The sequence below is a fragment of the Telopea speciosissima genome, chromosome 11, assembly GCF_018873765.1.
Source record: "Telopea speciosissima isolate NSW1024214 ecotype Mountain lineage chromosome 11, Tspe_v1, whole genome shotgun sequence".
Classification (NCBI taxonomy): domain Eukaryota; kingdom Viridiplantae; phylum Streptophyta; class Magnoliopsida; order Proteales; family Proteaceae; genus Telopea; species Telopea speciosissima.
Genome location: NC_057926.1, coordinates 36,447,963 through 36,464,056, shown reverse-complemented (window position 1 = coordinate 36,464,056; position 16,094 = coordinate 36,447,963). Strand labels below are relative to the sequence as shown.

Below are 16,094 nucleotides of genomic sequence, written 5' to 3'. Positions count from 1 at the left end.
TCAAAGGCCACCGATTCTATGGTTATGTTACTGGCTCCAATCCCTGCCCCAAGGATGCATCGCAGGTTGAAGCATGGGATGAAAAAGATTTTTTAATCATGAGTATCCTCATTTCTTCTCTGTCTGACAAAGCTATGTCACTTGCCGTCGGACGTGACACCAGTAAAGAACTTTGTGACGCTCTTCATGCCGCCTACAACAATGCCTCAACACCGCGGCTCTTATCTCTCAATGCTGCACTTCAACACCTTATTCAAAAGCCTGAAGAATCTAGGACTCAAATTTTGAGTCGGGCCAAGGACCTTTCTGAAGAACTCGGTGCAGCCGGCAAACTCCTTTCCACGGAGGATCTCAATCTTCACATTTTTTGTGCTCTTCGTGCCAAGTTCCAGCCTCTTGTTTGAACCATGATGGACCATAAAGAACCGATCAGCTACACTGATTTACATGGGTTCCTTGTTAGCCATGAGTACTTGCTTCACTCTCGACAGGCTGTTGTTGACCCTACTGCTAATGCAACTGCTAATGTTGGTCAACATCCTCGAGGCCCTCCTACCCAGCCCTATGGTCGTGGCACACCTGGTGGTCGCGGTCGGGATAGGGATGGTGGTGGTCATGGTCCTCCCAATGGTCTGAGTGGTTTTGGACGCTCCAATGCATTCGCACATAGTCCCTACACAATTTGTGGTCGCACTAATCATCAAGCACCCACTTGCTATTACCGTAATAAAGGCATTGGTCAGCAATCTCATTAGGCAACCACTGTCCCCGCCTACCCTCCCACCCATGTTCCCTCTCCATCTGCATACCTTATCACGCCCAACCCTCCATTACTACCCACCCCCCAACTTCACCCGAATTTTCCCCAACCCCAGCCTTCCTACCCTTCCATCCAAAGCCATTATCCCGGACCCAGCAATAACCATGGCCTTGAAAATTGGATTCCGGACACTGGGGCTACTTATCATGTGACACCTGACTTGCAATCTCTCTCATCTTATGCACCATACAATGGTAAGCACAGTTTGTTGGTGGGTGATGATAACTCAATTCCCATTTCTCACATCGGCTCTTCTTCTATCCTAACTCCCTCTCGTTCCTTATCTCTTTCTGATATTTTACATGTACCCTCTCTTTCTAATTCTTTACTTTCAGTTCATAAATTTTCTTCTGACAACAAGGTATTTTTTGAATTTCATACCACCCATTTTCATGTGAAGGATTCGACGTCCAATCGCATTCTGCTTACGAGGCCTAGCAAAAATGGTCTCTAGTACCTACCATCTCAGCCGTTGTCTGCTCGTTATTTCTTAATTTTTGTGGATGAGTTTACTTGGTATATTTGGTTTTATCCCCTTAAGCTTAAATCTGATGCATTTTATGTGTTTCAACAATTTCAAGCATTGGTTGGGCGTCAGTTTTCTACCAAAATAAAAAATGTGCAAACTAATTAGGGAGGAGAGTACTATTCTCTTCATTTTTATTTTTCCACTCTTAGCATTCACCATAGTATTTCCTGCCCTCACACTCATGAACAACAGGACACCGTTGAAAGGCGTAATCGCCATATAGTTGAGACCGGGCTGACTCTTATGAGTCATGGCTCTGTCCCTCAACCTTATTGGGATTATGCCTTTGAAACGGTAGTTTATCTAATAAATCGAATGCCCACTCCCACCCTTGGGAACATGTCCCCCTACCATCTTCTCACATCTCACACACCCGATTATAGTTTTCTCAGAGTTTTAGGGTGCCTTTGTTTCCCTTTTCTTCACCCTTATAATAATCATAAAATAGATCTGCGGTCCACTCCTTGTGTTTTCCTGGGGTATAAGGCCTATCACCATGGCTACCGTTGCATGCATCTTGAGTCCTGTCGCATTTATATTGCTCGCCATGTCCGCTTTGATGAACTTAGATTTTCTTTTCGTGAATCCCAACTCCCTCATCACCTTCACCACCACGGGCTTCTCTACCATTAACCATCTTACCCCATCCACCATTATCCACAATCCATCCACCAACCCCTACCTCGCCACAGACACCTTTACCACAATCCTCCATATCTGGTGTTGAACCCATATTACCCTCCCCTAGTCCGCACCCCTCTCCTTCTTCAACCCCTCCATCAATCCCCCCACTTCGTATGCACCTTCTAAGCGAGCTTTATGCTGACGCCTCCACAGTCCTCCATGCCAATGTTACTAAAATCACCCATGATCCTTCTACCCCTTCAGAACCTACCTATTACACTCAGACTGTGAAGGATCCTGAATGGCGACAGGCAATGTCTGATGAATTTGCAACCTTACTCAGAAATGGCACCTGGTCATTGGTGCCTCCCCCTACTAATGAAAATTTGGTTGGCTGTCAGTGGGTGTACAGGATCAAGCGTAAGCTCAATGGGACTATAGAGCGATACAAGGCAAGACTTGTTGCAAAGGGGTTTCATCAACAACAGGGCCTTGACTATAACGAGACCTTTAGCCCTATTGTCAAGCTTACCACTATCTGCACAGTGTTAACATTGGTTGTCTATATTGGATGGGTGTTCGACAACTTGATGTTCAGAATGCCTTTTTACATGGCGTACTTAATGAGGAGGTATATATGATTCAACCTCAAGGGTTCGAAGATTCTAATCGGCCAACTCATGTCTATCGGTTGTACAAATCTTTATATGACCTCAAACAGGCCCCTTGTGCCTGGTTCAGCCGGTTGTCACAGTTCTTGGTTAAATCTGGTTTTCAGTCTTCCCAAACCGATCCGTCATTGTTCATTTACACCTAAGGTCCCACGACCTCTTATGTTCTTATATATGTCGATGACATCCTCATTACAAGTAATCAACCCATGCATATTGATACTCAGCTTCAACAGCTTGCATCTGAATTTTTGATTAAGGATCTCGGTCGATTAAGTTTCTTTTTGGGGATTGAGGCAACATACACACCTGATGGTCTCACTCTATCATAGTCCCGCTACATTACTGATCTTCTCCAACGGGCTGGCATGTCTAATTGCAAACCGGTTCTTACCCCCATGGCTACAACTTTTAAAGCATCTACTGCAGGCGGTGTGCCATTCTCTGATCCAACTAAGTATCGGTCGATAGTTGGTGCATTGCAGTATATTACTTTAACCCGTCTAGATGTGGCCTTCTCTGTGATTCGTGCCTGCCAATACATGCATAGCCCTGCTGAAGACCATTGGACCATGGTAAAGCGTATTTTATGCTACCTCAAATACACAATTGACTATGGGCTCCATATCACTCAGTCCTCATCTCAAGATCTCCAAGCATTCTCTGATGCCGATTGGGCTGGTGATGGTGACGATCATAAATCTACTAGTGGATATGCCATCTATATGGGACATAATTTGATTTCTTGGGCATCCAAGAAGCAGAAGACTATTGCCAGGTCTTCCATTGAGTCCGAGTACAAGACTCTTGCTGATGCCTATGCTGAGCTCACCTGGCTTCAGCCGTTGTTTGGTGAACTTGGGCTCTCTACTTCTCCAGCCCTGTATTATAATGTGATAACATCGATGCCACTTATCTCTCGGCAAATCCCATTTTTCACACCTGTACCAAGCATGTGGAAATCGATTTTGACTTTGTGCACGATAAAGTTGCCAAACGTGATCTTCAAGACAGATTTATTTCTACCAAAGCTGGTACAGCCAAATTCTCGTTTCTTCGGGACAAGCTGAAGATTCGATCGCTCCAATCTTCATCTTGAGGGGGTGTATCAGACCATATCAAACCATATCCAATTTCTTTCTATATTTGCCATTGCTTGAGCATCAAGCATGCAATCACTTGACAACCCATGCTCCCAATATCATCTCCCTCAATCTCTCTCATATGTAGTAGACATGAATTGTTATAATATTCTGATTTATTTTAATCTTCTCTTCATGACAAGTGTATTATAGGTGATTTAGTTTCCAACATGTGGATTCCTCTCACCTATTTATACTCTCACATTTGTAATTCAAGTAAAGAAAATTCACATAAAATATCAACTTCTATTACATAGCAACAAAGCCATCAAAAGATTTGCATCACTCCTCAAACCAACCACAAACCCCAACAAATAACATAACGGATCATCTTCCAGCACCTTTTCAAGAATTTCCAAAGAGATCAATTAAAACCTAGGGAAAATAATGGTTATCTATTGATGAAGCCCTCTGACCTCTGAAGTTAAACACAACTGATTTACTTAAGCAAGTATTATTTCCTCAACAGCTTGTATCCATTAAATATGACATTGAATAACGAATATGTTTTTGGGGGTTTTTTCGATGGAACAGAGTACTAGTTCATTGGTGGAAGAGAGAAATTGAAGTACAGTTCGGTGGGAACCAGCAAATCCCAAAATTTCTAGGAACCGACAGATCTCGAACTCAGTCGAAGTTCAGTTTCTCCTTCGTGGAGGAGACGAGGGAGGAAGAGATCTCAACGATGAACAATGTATTGTAAAAACAAACTCAATATCAGTTAAGCGCAGGTGCAATGGAGGGTTACCCCTTAACAGATCTTCAGTTGAGTTTGATGGAGGAGACGAAGGGGAGAGTGAGGGAGTGAGTCGTAAGCAAGGTTAAGGGTTATGAGTAGAGTCTTACCCAAGTTAGGATGGAGTGGAAATCAACCCAGGGTTAAGTTGAGAGGTAAATGGATCATTCAATTTCTGACCGTAGGTTCACTCACTTCCATGTGTCAATTAACCAGTGGTACTGCTAGAGAACCGGCAGATCTCACAATTGAGAGGAGAAAAATCCGACTAATCAATTATGCATCAGACAATTGCCAAGTTTATTTGAACAAAAGGTTTAAATTGAGAATAGTTGTATACAATTTTTGTTTTTTGGTATTTTTTTTATAAAGAGAATAGTGGTATCACATCACTACTATAAGATTTAGATAAGCAATGAAGACTTTTGAGTTAATGGGGTTTGGCGGGGGTTAGTCAAGCTAACTTTAAAAACAAGTAGTCATACTTTCCATCATATAAACTTTGCTTATGATTTCTCCGAACAAAAAAATTCTAAGTTTCACCTCTCCTTGTCCGCTAGAATTCTATCCTAACCGGCTACTCCCTTTACCACTCCCCACCCTCATCCCCGTCATTCTTTACCGGATCTTTGAAACTTATCCCTTTTATGTTTCCAGAATTTTCGGTATCGGTGAAGGGTAATGTAGGGATATTAGAATGCCAGGGCAAAATAAAATCAGGCAAAAAAAAATCTACAGGAGGTTGTTGATCAGGTGAGTGCATCAGCAACTCTCTGCTATTCGCTCTTGAAGGTGGGAGAGTAAAATCTTCTCCACTCTTCTTTCATGATGGATAATTTTAATGTCGTTGTATTTAGTGGAGAACCTTTTTTTGCATCACAAACAAAACAAACTCATCTCTGTGTTTTGTTTGGTTTCTTCCAGGGGGAAGGTATGGGAAGTAGGGATGACATAATTGTATCCTTTCATGTAGCAATCTTGCTTGACAAACTATCCTCAGAAGCATTAAGAGATTTTGGATCGGTATGGTGTGCGCAAAGTGAGCTACGTGCACTCTCAGATGTTCTTGGGAAAATTCAAGAATTGCTCAAGTGTGCAGAGCAGGCTCAAGTAAGGAATATCTTGGTGAAACGCTGCCTAAGAAATCTCAGAGATGTTGCTTACAGAGCTGAGGACATATTGGATGAGTTCATCTATGAAGCTTGTAAGTTAAAAGATGAAAGATATCAAGGTGGAGGAGAGGTACGTTTCTTGCACTTCCCCTCTAACTTAAAAGCAGATGGTCTTTTACGTAAGCAAGAAATCGTTCCTCTTATAAATGATGAACTCATACAGAAACTAGAGGAGATTGAGAAGAAACTTGAAGACCTCTATCTCAGAGAGTCATCAGGAAATCAGAAATCACATGGTGGTGGTGTAATTGATGAAATATTAGATACTAGGCCCAAGAGTGGTTCTCTAGTTGATGAACCTCTTACTTTGGGGAGGAAGGATGATGCAGAAGTAGTAAAAAATAAGTTGTTGTCATCAAATCCAAATGAAAACCAAAAACAGGTTTCTGTTATTGCCATTGTTGGATTGGGGGGTGTAGGCAAGACAACTCTAACCCAGCTTGTCTATAATGATCCTGATGTAGAGAAACATTTTGAAAGAAGAGCTTGGGTTTGTGTCTCTACTGATTTTAATGCTGTGAGATTGACCTCTGCAATTCTAGAGTCCTTGACTGGGGAAAATCCAAACTTGAGCAACCTACAACCACTTCAACATAAGTTGAGAGATGAATTAAGGGGGAAGCGATTTTTAATCATCTTAGATGATGTTTGGACTGAAAAGGAAAGCGATTGGAAATCTCTGAGAGTTGCATTCTGGGCTGCAGGGGAAGGAAGTAGAATAATAGTAACAACTCGAAGTAGAAGAGTTTCATCAATGATGCACCCCATGTATACCCATGATCTACAAATTTTATCTGATGAAGAATGTTGGATAATAATGGAAAGACACATATCTTTAAATTATGGTTCTATTGCTCAAAGCTTGGAAGCTGTGGGTAGGAAGATAGCGAGGAAGTGCAAAGGATTGCCCTTGGCAGCAAGTACACTTGCAGGCCTTTTAAGCTCTAGTTCAGATTTAAACCATTGGCAAGAATTCTTGAATAGTTCCATGAGGGACTTAGAAGAGAGTGATTTGCCAGCTGCACTAAGTCTAAGCTATTATTTTCTTCCCACAAATTTGAAACAGTGTTTTGCTTATTGCTCTGTTTTTCCTAAAGATTATAAATTTGATAAGCAACGTCTCATCCAATTGTGGAGCGCAGAAGGTTTTATTAGAACGAACACAAGATTGAAAGACAAAGGTGGCCAATATTTTGATGATTTGCTGCATAGGTCTTTCTTTCAGCACTACTATGGATCTAAGTATACATTTGTAATGCATGACCTTGTACATGATTTAGCGCAAGCAGTTTCAGGAGAGGTGTATGATAGATTTGAGTGCGGGAAATCGAGCCGCAACTCCAAAGAGACCCGTTATTCGTCCATGTGTTGTGTAAATCCCATAAACATGGACAAAAATCATGATCACAAGAAGAGGTTATCCACATTGATAAGTCTACGTGGTTTTTTTTGTTTCCGCAACGATTACCTTATTGAATCTTTTGGAGGACTAAGATATTTACGTATCTTAGATTTGTATGACTCTAAAATTAAGATGCTTCCGGACGATATTGGCGGTTTGAAATACCTACACTATATTAACCTCTCGGAAGCTGTTAATATAGAACGATTACCCGAGTCATTGTGCGATCTTTTCAATTTACATTCACTGATACTCTGTGGTTGTACCGGAATACGTGAGTTACCTAGAGGCTTGAAGTATCTACGCAATCTCCAGCATCTAGACCTTCAAGGGTGCTATGACTTACGCTGCATGCCAAAAGGAATTGGGAGATTAAGTAGTCTCAAGACATTGTCATGGTTTCCTATCTCGAAACATGATGATGATGATGGTTGTGGGATTACAGAGCTAAAGGAGCTGAGGCAGCTTGAGGGCGCACTTTCACTCGAGTCACTACAAAATGTGATTGATCCTCTAGATGCTCGGGAAGCTGATTTGATGAGTAAGACAAAAATTGATGAGTTAAAATTTTGGTGGAATTTCAGTTCTAGTATTGAGGTTTTTCAAAGTTTACAACCTCACACTGAGCTGAGAAGTTTACGTATCAACAATTATAGTGGGTTAACATTTCCAAGATGGTTGATGACCGATTTGCCAAGCTACAACAAGCTAGTCTCTTTGACACTCGGCGGCTGCTGCGAATGCCAAGTCCTCCCTCCGGTTGGGGAGCTACCCCTATTGGAATCTCTACACTTATTATTCATGAATAAGTTGGAAGAGTGGTCATCTAGCAGTTGTAAAGGGGAGGAAAGTACTAATGAATTCCCTAGCCTCCTAAGTCTAACCATTGTAAACTGTCCCGAAATGAGGATACTACCACAGCCGCTTCTGTCAAGTCCAAGACTATGTGAATTGAGTCTCTATGGCTGTCCAGAACTCAGGATGTTGCCTCATGGAGGAGGACTAAGCAGACTCACCTCACTCAAAAATCTTCGTCTTGGGGATGAAATGGATGGGTTGATGCAATTTTTGGATGAGACAGAAACAGAGACAGAGACAAAGACTCTACCTCCAAATCTTAATCGCCTTTATATCCACGACTGTAAATCACTACCCAAGGGGTTGAGAAACTTGTCTTCACTGGAACATCTGGAAGTTAGTCACGCTTTTAATGCCCACTACAGCGCCGAGGAGCTCCCCGCAAATGTCATCGTTACTAAAAGTGGTTGGTATCCTTACCTAGTTACCCAGCTCCAAACATCTTTTGAAAACTAAAAAATTAAGGTCAATGGAAGTGAAAAATGTCTACTTATACATCCTGCAATCGGGATCCTCCAAGGGCTTGTTGGGAAATGTGATGGACCCAATAACAAATAAAATATTATTTAATTGAGATGAATAGCAATGATCAATCTTTCTTTCTATTATAACTCTTCAATAGTAACTCTACAAGTGTAGGTGTTTCAACACCGGATTTACTTCATTTTCAAGCTTTTTAACTTATGCTATAGGGAGAGATGGTATGGTCTATTTATAGACCTCCTTCGCCGACCTCCTTCTCCACCGTTCGAAAAAGATTCTGTGCATCTGGGCAGTCAGGCTGCTTGTGCAGCACCAGGCTCAAGGCGATGCGCTTTGACCGCCTTACCCCTACTCGGACAAGACGTTTGGACAAGGGTAAGCAGTCAAAGCTCGCTGCCTTGAGTCTCTAACTTTTTCCCTTTATTTTATTACAAATATCAACATCTAAATGGACTATGTGGATTACTCTTGACTATTTATGACAACACCACATTATTCTATTCTTGTGACTTCTAGAGACTCTTGGGTCAACATGCTTTCCATTTCTTCAATGTGAAAAGTATATTTTAATCTCTAACTTTCTCTTATATTCATTTACCAAAACAAAAAAAACTTTCTCTTATACTCTGGAAACTCTTGACTTTAATAATCGGATTCACATCCTCTAATTCCATTGATGGAACTTCCATCCTATTTCCACGCATTCAGGGAGCGAGACCTGTACTAACAACCATCCAACGGTTGTTAGTCCATAATCTCAAATTAAAGTGGAATGAGTTTTGAACCACATTAAATCCAAAAATAACCCCGATCGATCCAAACGATCCAAAATCAAATCCAACCCATTAGGCCATTACACGCAAGTGATAAGGTTTCAAAATGATTTGAAATCCCAAATTTCTAAAAATCTCTGTCGTATTATTATTTTAAAAAAGCATTTTTTGAGTCAATGTATTATTTCAAAAGTATTTTTAGAGTCATGTGGTACAAAGTTTCAAAAAGAGTGTCTTTTGTTCAGTCCCCCTTTTTACTTCCTTCCATTTTTTAGTTTGAATTTGTTGTGCACTCTAGTGTGAAAGAGAAATATTGGGCTCAAGAATGGTCCCACATTGGTTGCGGGAGAGTAGCTTGAGGGGTATATATATATAGTTGGTTCTTTAAGGTGTGAGCCCTTTGGAGAGGTAGTCACTCTACTCTCTAGTGTGTGGGGGGTCCTTGGGGTACTGTCTGTACGTAGGTCACCTATATTCATACGGATATATCCCTTCATGAAAGGGTACTCCAGTATTATATATACACCATGTCATGCCTGGCATTGGACATACACAACAGATTTCGTTTTCTGTCTCTGCAACTGTTCATTCCAGAGACAGTTTAACCTTACTGTATCTTTTATAAACAGAGGGCTAGTATAGCCATTTGGTATCCTTAGTACTCGTATCAGGTTCTGCAACCTATACGTTTAGGAGTTGTTTCATCTTGGAGGGTTAGGTGCAAGGTCAACCTCATTGCAGAAGTGGGGGCATCTAAAACCTTAAGGAAAGTATCTGTTAGATACGACTCAACTCAGTTGGTTCGTGTCTCTGGTTCCTATTTGTGCTGTTGAAGTTTTCTTCTCTGGTTCGTGTCTCGGAACTGATAACAAGTATTTTTCTTATTACTGTGTTACCATTTAGTCTTACAGTATATGCCTTGTATAACAATCTCGACCTTCTTCTTCCCCAAATCTGCTTGAACCACACCGAAAATGGGTGACATTGTAGCGTCCATCTGAGCCGCGACAATCATCATGGAGAAAAAGTGAAACCCTACTTCGCAATCCACTCTTCTGCCTACAAAACCCTGCTCTACAACCATCGTTGCCAAGAAGGAAGCAATTGGTTTCTGCAACAAAGTGGAAACCTCCGCCGATCTGAACCCACCGAAAATGGGTGACATTGCAGTGTCAAATTGAGTCGCGGAACCAGCGTGGAAAAAAAAATTCCACACCCAAACCCAAACCCAACCCATTTCACTTTCACCTACCTTCTTCATCCCTTGCTCTCTTCTTCCATCAATCTGCCGGAACCACACCATTGACATCCAACCCCTGGTCACTGCTTCCAAAGTTTGTGAGAATTCCACCAGCACTGAGTCCATTGAACTCGGAAAATGTATAGCTAACAAACACAATGGCTTGGTAAAGGACAGCATTATCAGCCCAGTAGATGGAAGGGTAAAGCAAGACATCACAATTAGGTTGTAGCACGTCGAGCGTGGAGTGTTAGAGATTGAGCTTGAATGTGTTCCTCTTAGTTAATGAGGCCAGATTTATTATTATGGAAAGGAAGTCAAATACACTAACAGTTGTTTCTACAATGCCAACAACACATTAGAATTTGCATCAGTAGATGCGTTTTGGGAAGGATCATTCAACCCTACAATTGTGTGCCATTGAATCAAATAATTGTTTGTATTCATAAATCTTCAATTAGCTTATTGGCTCTAACTATTATCAATTAAGTAGAAAATCACTTTTTTCCCCCTTGTAAGCAAGGTTTAGAGCCTCTAAGCATCATAGTCACATGGTTCTGTTTCAAGAGGAACTAAATGAGTAATACAAGTTGCTAGGCAATGAACACCCACCAAGCCACAATATTGGAGAAGACTAGATTACCACATTGAAATGCTTCAGAATTTGGATTCACCCCACATTTAATTATCAGAAAACTGAACTTCAATTTCTATCTTCCAGAAATGGAAATTTAAACTTCACATATAGATCTACACAACAATGATAACAAAGCCAATCAAAAAATTCCATTTATTTCTTTATTATGTTCAGGGAGATGATGAACAAGAATGCCCTGTTGGAAAGCAATTTACACGAAGAAAAAGAAAACCCAAGAAGAATTTCTAATCACCACCCCAGCATATTCTGCAGCTCTCCCCTATAAGCTGAGTCCATAGAAATATCTCTCTCATCCACAGAAACCCTAAATCCTCTAAATATATTACATACAGCACAACAATCCTCGTAAGTCCTTCGAATTCCCTGTAAACTGGTGAATACACAACAATCTTATCCTTTGTTCCGGGTAATTGACTACGATAATCGGATAAAGGTGAAACCCTAGAGCTCAAACCTATAGGCGGCCTCAATATCTTTGATTGATTCATACCCAATTGCCTAGATGACATAGCCCGTCTGAAACTAGAAACCATGTTGGGATCCATATCAGCTAAAAGCAATTTCTCCGACATGTGTTTCCAAAGGGGCTTCATTGATGAATTATTATTCTCCCTGGGATCTGCCGACGATTCAAACTAATTGCACAATTTCTTCACCTTCCCTTCTCCGATCGAATTCGATTTCGAATTATCTAATCTAGTGGCTTCGAAGGAGCTGGAGAGCTTCTTGACGGATCTAGTGCGGGCGAAAAAGGAAGAAGCAACGGAAATAATAGCTTTCAATGTATTTCCTTGATTATGATTTCTCTCAATGGAGAGTATATACAATACAAGAGATAAGATCCTAGCTAATCTAAACTAGGAAGGGAATACAATCAAATATTGTGTTTACATATACAAGGGATTGTATTACATAAGGTAAGATTCTATGATCACATGTGAGGATCTATTATCACATGTGAATGACTGAGAAAGGAAGGTATATCGGTCTCTCTCAATACACCCCCTCAAGGTGGAGAATCGATGGGCTGAATCTTCAACTTGTCCCTCAAGAAAGTAAAGCGCGTCGAATCAAGTGGTTTTGTGAGTGTATCCGCAAGTGGGTGGAGATAAACTGAACCTGCAGTTGTCGTTTGGACACACGATCATGAACAAAGTGGAAGTCAATTTCCACGTGCTTGGTGCGCGCATGAAACACAGGATTAGCAGACAAATAGGTGGCACCAATATTGTCGCACCACAAAATCGGTGGACCAGCCAATGGGTAACCAAACTCACGCATAAGAGACTCCAACTAGACTAGTTTGGCCGATGCATCTGCCAGGGCTTTGTACTCGGCCTCGGTGGATGAGCATGCCATAGTTCATTGTTTTCTAGAGGTCCAAGAGATCAAGTTGTGACCAAGAAAAATTGTAAATCCCCCTATGGACTTGCGGTCAACAGTGTCACCAGCCCAATCAAGGTCGGAGAAGGCCTAAAGGGAGCGAACAGGAGATCGCTCAATGAGAAGTCCATGGGACTGTGTACTTCGGAGATAACGAAGGATCCATTTAACAAGTTGCCAGTGATCCTCCGTTGGGGCATGCATAAACTGACATACCCTATTGACCGAAAAACTGACATCCGATCGAGTGAGAGTTACATATTGAAGAGCACCAACGATAGACCGATATTTAGTAGGGTCAAACATGAGATCACCCCCTGAATCTGATGGCTTAATTGACGTGGCCATAGGGGTTTTGACCGGTTTGCATTCAACCATTCCTGTGCACTTAATAGATCAGAAATGTACTGAGATTGGGTCAAAACCAACCCACGAGAATGTTGAACCACTTCAATGCCCAGGAAAAAATGTAGAGGACCAAGGTCTTTGACAGAGAACTCTCCAGAAAGCTATCGTAGAAGAGATGTAATCATGGCAGTGTCACTGCCTGTTATGATAATGTCATCAACATAAATGAGAATGTAGCAGGCATGATGGCCTGTGTGTCTAATAAACAATGAAGTGTCCGTCTTGGATCCATGAAAGCCAAGAGTACAGAGAAAGGTAGACAAGCGGGCAAACCAGGCTTGGGGCACCTGTTTCAATCCATAGAGCGACTTATGTAGCTTACAAATCGAATGGAGATGAGATGCATCGACAAACCCTGGGGGCTGAGCCATGTAGACTTCCTCAGTTAAGACACCATGCAGAAAGGCATTGCTAACATCAAGTTGTCTGATAGACCCCCCTTGGGACATAGCTATGGAGAGAACCAGACGGATTGTAGTGGGCTTAATTATTGGGCTAAAAGTTTCTCCATAATCAAGCCCATGCTGCTAATGAAACCCCTTTGCAACTAACCGCACTTTATAGCACTCAAGAGACCCATCTGCTTTTCTTTTGATATGATACCCCCATTTGCAACCAATAACATTCATATGGGGTGTCCGTGGAACAAGGGACCACGTCCCGTTCCGAAGTAGAGCATTAAATTCCTCCGCCATCGCAACCCGCCATTCCTAAATTTTATTTGCCTGCAAAAAACAAGTCGGTTCAGTAGCAACAGTTACTGCATTTAAAGCATGTGGCTTGAACTGTAGGTGCATGGGATGGCGCATGGGTGGTTGGGACGGTTGGGTAGCAGTCGATTGGGGAATGGTGTTGGGAGGGTAAAGTTCATGAAGGGGACGGGTTTTAAGAGGTGGGGAGTCTAGGGAAGGTCCATCTAGATGCGATATGGGTAGAGGGCTAGGTTAGGCTGGTGTAGGTGCAGCCAAAGGTGAAACGGGTGTAGGGGTGGTACCCCCCACTGGCGATAAGGGTGCCCGAGGTTGCACCGCTGGTAATGGCATGGGCATAGGAGTTGAGGGAACCCGAATTGGGGCAAAGGCCCACGGAGAGGAGACAATGGGCACGGAGGGTGGTGGTCCTAAATAGAGACAGAGAAAGGAAAGGATTCTTCATCAAACCTAACATGGCGTGCAATAATAATGAGGTTCGTGGAGAGATTAAGACAACGATACCCAAAATGAGAGGGGCTGTAGCCTAGGAACACACACGAGGATGAGCGATAATCCATCTTATGTTTATTAAAGGGTCGCAAAAATGAAAAACAGAGGCAGCCAAAAACCTTAAGAAAGGAATAATTCGGACTGCGATGAAAAACCAGTTGAAAAGGAGAAACCCCAAGAGAAACCGATGTAGGCATGCGGTTAATCAAATAAAAAGCCGTGTCAAACACAAAGTGCCAGTAGATTTGAGGAACTGACCCATGAGCTATAAGGGAGAGTCCTGTCTCAACGATGTGTCTATGACGTCGTTCGACAAAACCCTGCTGCTCATGAGTGTGGGGTGCATAAACACGATGAGAAATTCCAATTTTTGAAAAATAAGTGGGTAAAGTCCGGTATTTGCCACCCTAATCAGTTTGAATAGATTTTATTTTGCGACCAAATAAGCGTTCAACAAGGGCCTGAAACTTAAGAAAAACATCAAAAACATCAGATTTATGAATAAGAGGATAAAACCAAATAAACTTAGTGTTATCATCCACAAAAATTACAAAAAAACAATGTCCATCAACATAAACAGTAGGGGAGGGACCCCAAACATCACTAAAAATGAGATCTAACAGAAATAAACTCCTATGATGCGTAGCAGGCAGAGATAAATGACTGGCCTTGCCTAACTGGCAAGCCTTACAAATACTACGAAGATGAGAAGACTGAGATGGTAAATTATTTATTTTTATCATATGACGGAGAAGTTGCTCATGTGGGTGTCCTAGGCGACGATGCCAAATATCAAGAGAGCTACAAATAGCATGATGGGCACTTGGAGAACGCAAGGGGTGAAGCTCGTAGAGACCACCTTTACTCGGTCCGAAAAGAAGGGTTGACTTGGTGACCTGATCCTTCACAAGAAAGTGAGAGGGGTGAAACTCAAAAAACACATTATTATCACGACTAAACTTTTGAACAGAGAGAAGAGATTTAGACATGGATGGAACATGTAAGACGTTATGTAAAGAAAATAAACGAGAAGAGCTAGAAGGAAAAGAAGAAGATCCAATATGAGTGATGGGTAAGCCCTTACCATTACCAACATTCAATTGATCCTGACCATTATATTCATCATAATGTGATAGAGACTATAGATCAGGGGTTACGTGATGGCTAGCACTAGTGTCAGGGTACCAAGGGAGAGGGGAGGGCGGGGATGGGTTGGCCAAAAGTGGTGGGTTGGGGTGATGGTAGGGGGATGGTTGGGCTGCATAGGGCATGTGTGTGGGATAGGTGTAGTGGGCAGCAGGTATGGTAGGGAAGGGTAAGGAAGTTGATTGTGAGGTGCATAAGCAAATTGTTGACGATAATAGCACCGATCTGTCGAGTGATTTGTTCGCCGGCAAATAGAACACCAGAAACGACCAGGTTGTTGATTTGGGAAGCCACGACCACGACCACCACGGCCCCTGCCCCCCTACCACCATGACCACCACATTGAGGAGATGGAGAGCTGTTAGGGCCAGGGGAGGAGGAACATTGAACATTGTTTGCAGATAGGGAAGATCCACTTGATGTAGCATCGGTGACTGTAAGTTTGTTGAGAGTGGTGCCATGGAGAAACTCATGACTTAATAACATCGCATGAAGATCATCGTAGGAGATTGGATCGGTCCTTGTCAATAGAGATGAGACCATAGCCTGGAACTCTTGCTTGAGGCCTTTGTAGATATGCAGATTAAAGGTGCTGGGCCGAAGAGTGTGACCAGCTGCATTTAATTTAGCAGGAATGGACTTGGGCACGCTGCAAAAATTGTGACACAGGTTCATCAGGTTTCTGTTGAATCTCTTGTAATGCCATCGTAAGAGAGATGATATGGCTTTCAGAAGGAGAAGAGAATGCAGTAGAGAGAGTTTGCCATATTTCTTAACTAGTGCGCTTTCCAAGGATAAGAGAAAACACCTCCTCAGAGAGGGAGGCTATGAGAAAACTTCTAATCAA

At 42.1% G+C, this 16,094-nt stretch overlaps 1 protein-coding gene across 1 annotated transcript in view; it reads left to right on the top strand.

The window, feature by feature from the left end:
• Window positions 1–8,410, top strand: part of LOC122645043 (disease resistance protein RGA2-like) — a 34,126-nt gene extending 25,716 nt beyond the window's left edge. Inside the window, exons 5-6 of the mRNA XM_043838395.1 lie at window positions 4,429–4,438; window positions 6,643–8,410. Coding sequence (XP_043694330.1) covers window positions 4,429–4,438; window positions 6,643–8,410 — 1,778 coding nt within the window. The remainder of the gene's footprint in view (window positions 1–4,428; window positions 4,439–6,642) is intronic.
• The last annotated feature ends 7,684 nt before the right edge of the window (window positions 8,411–16,094 follow it).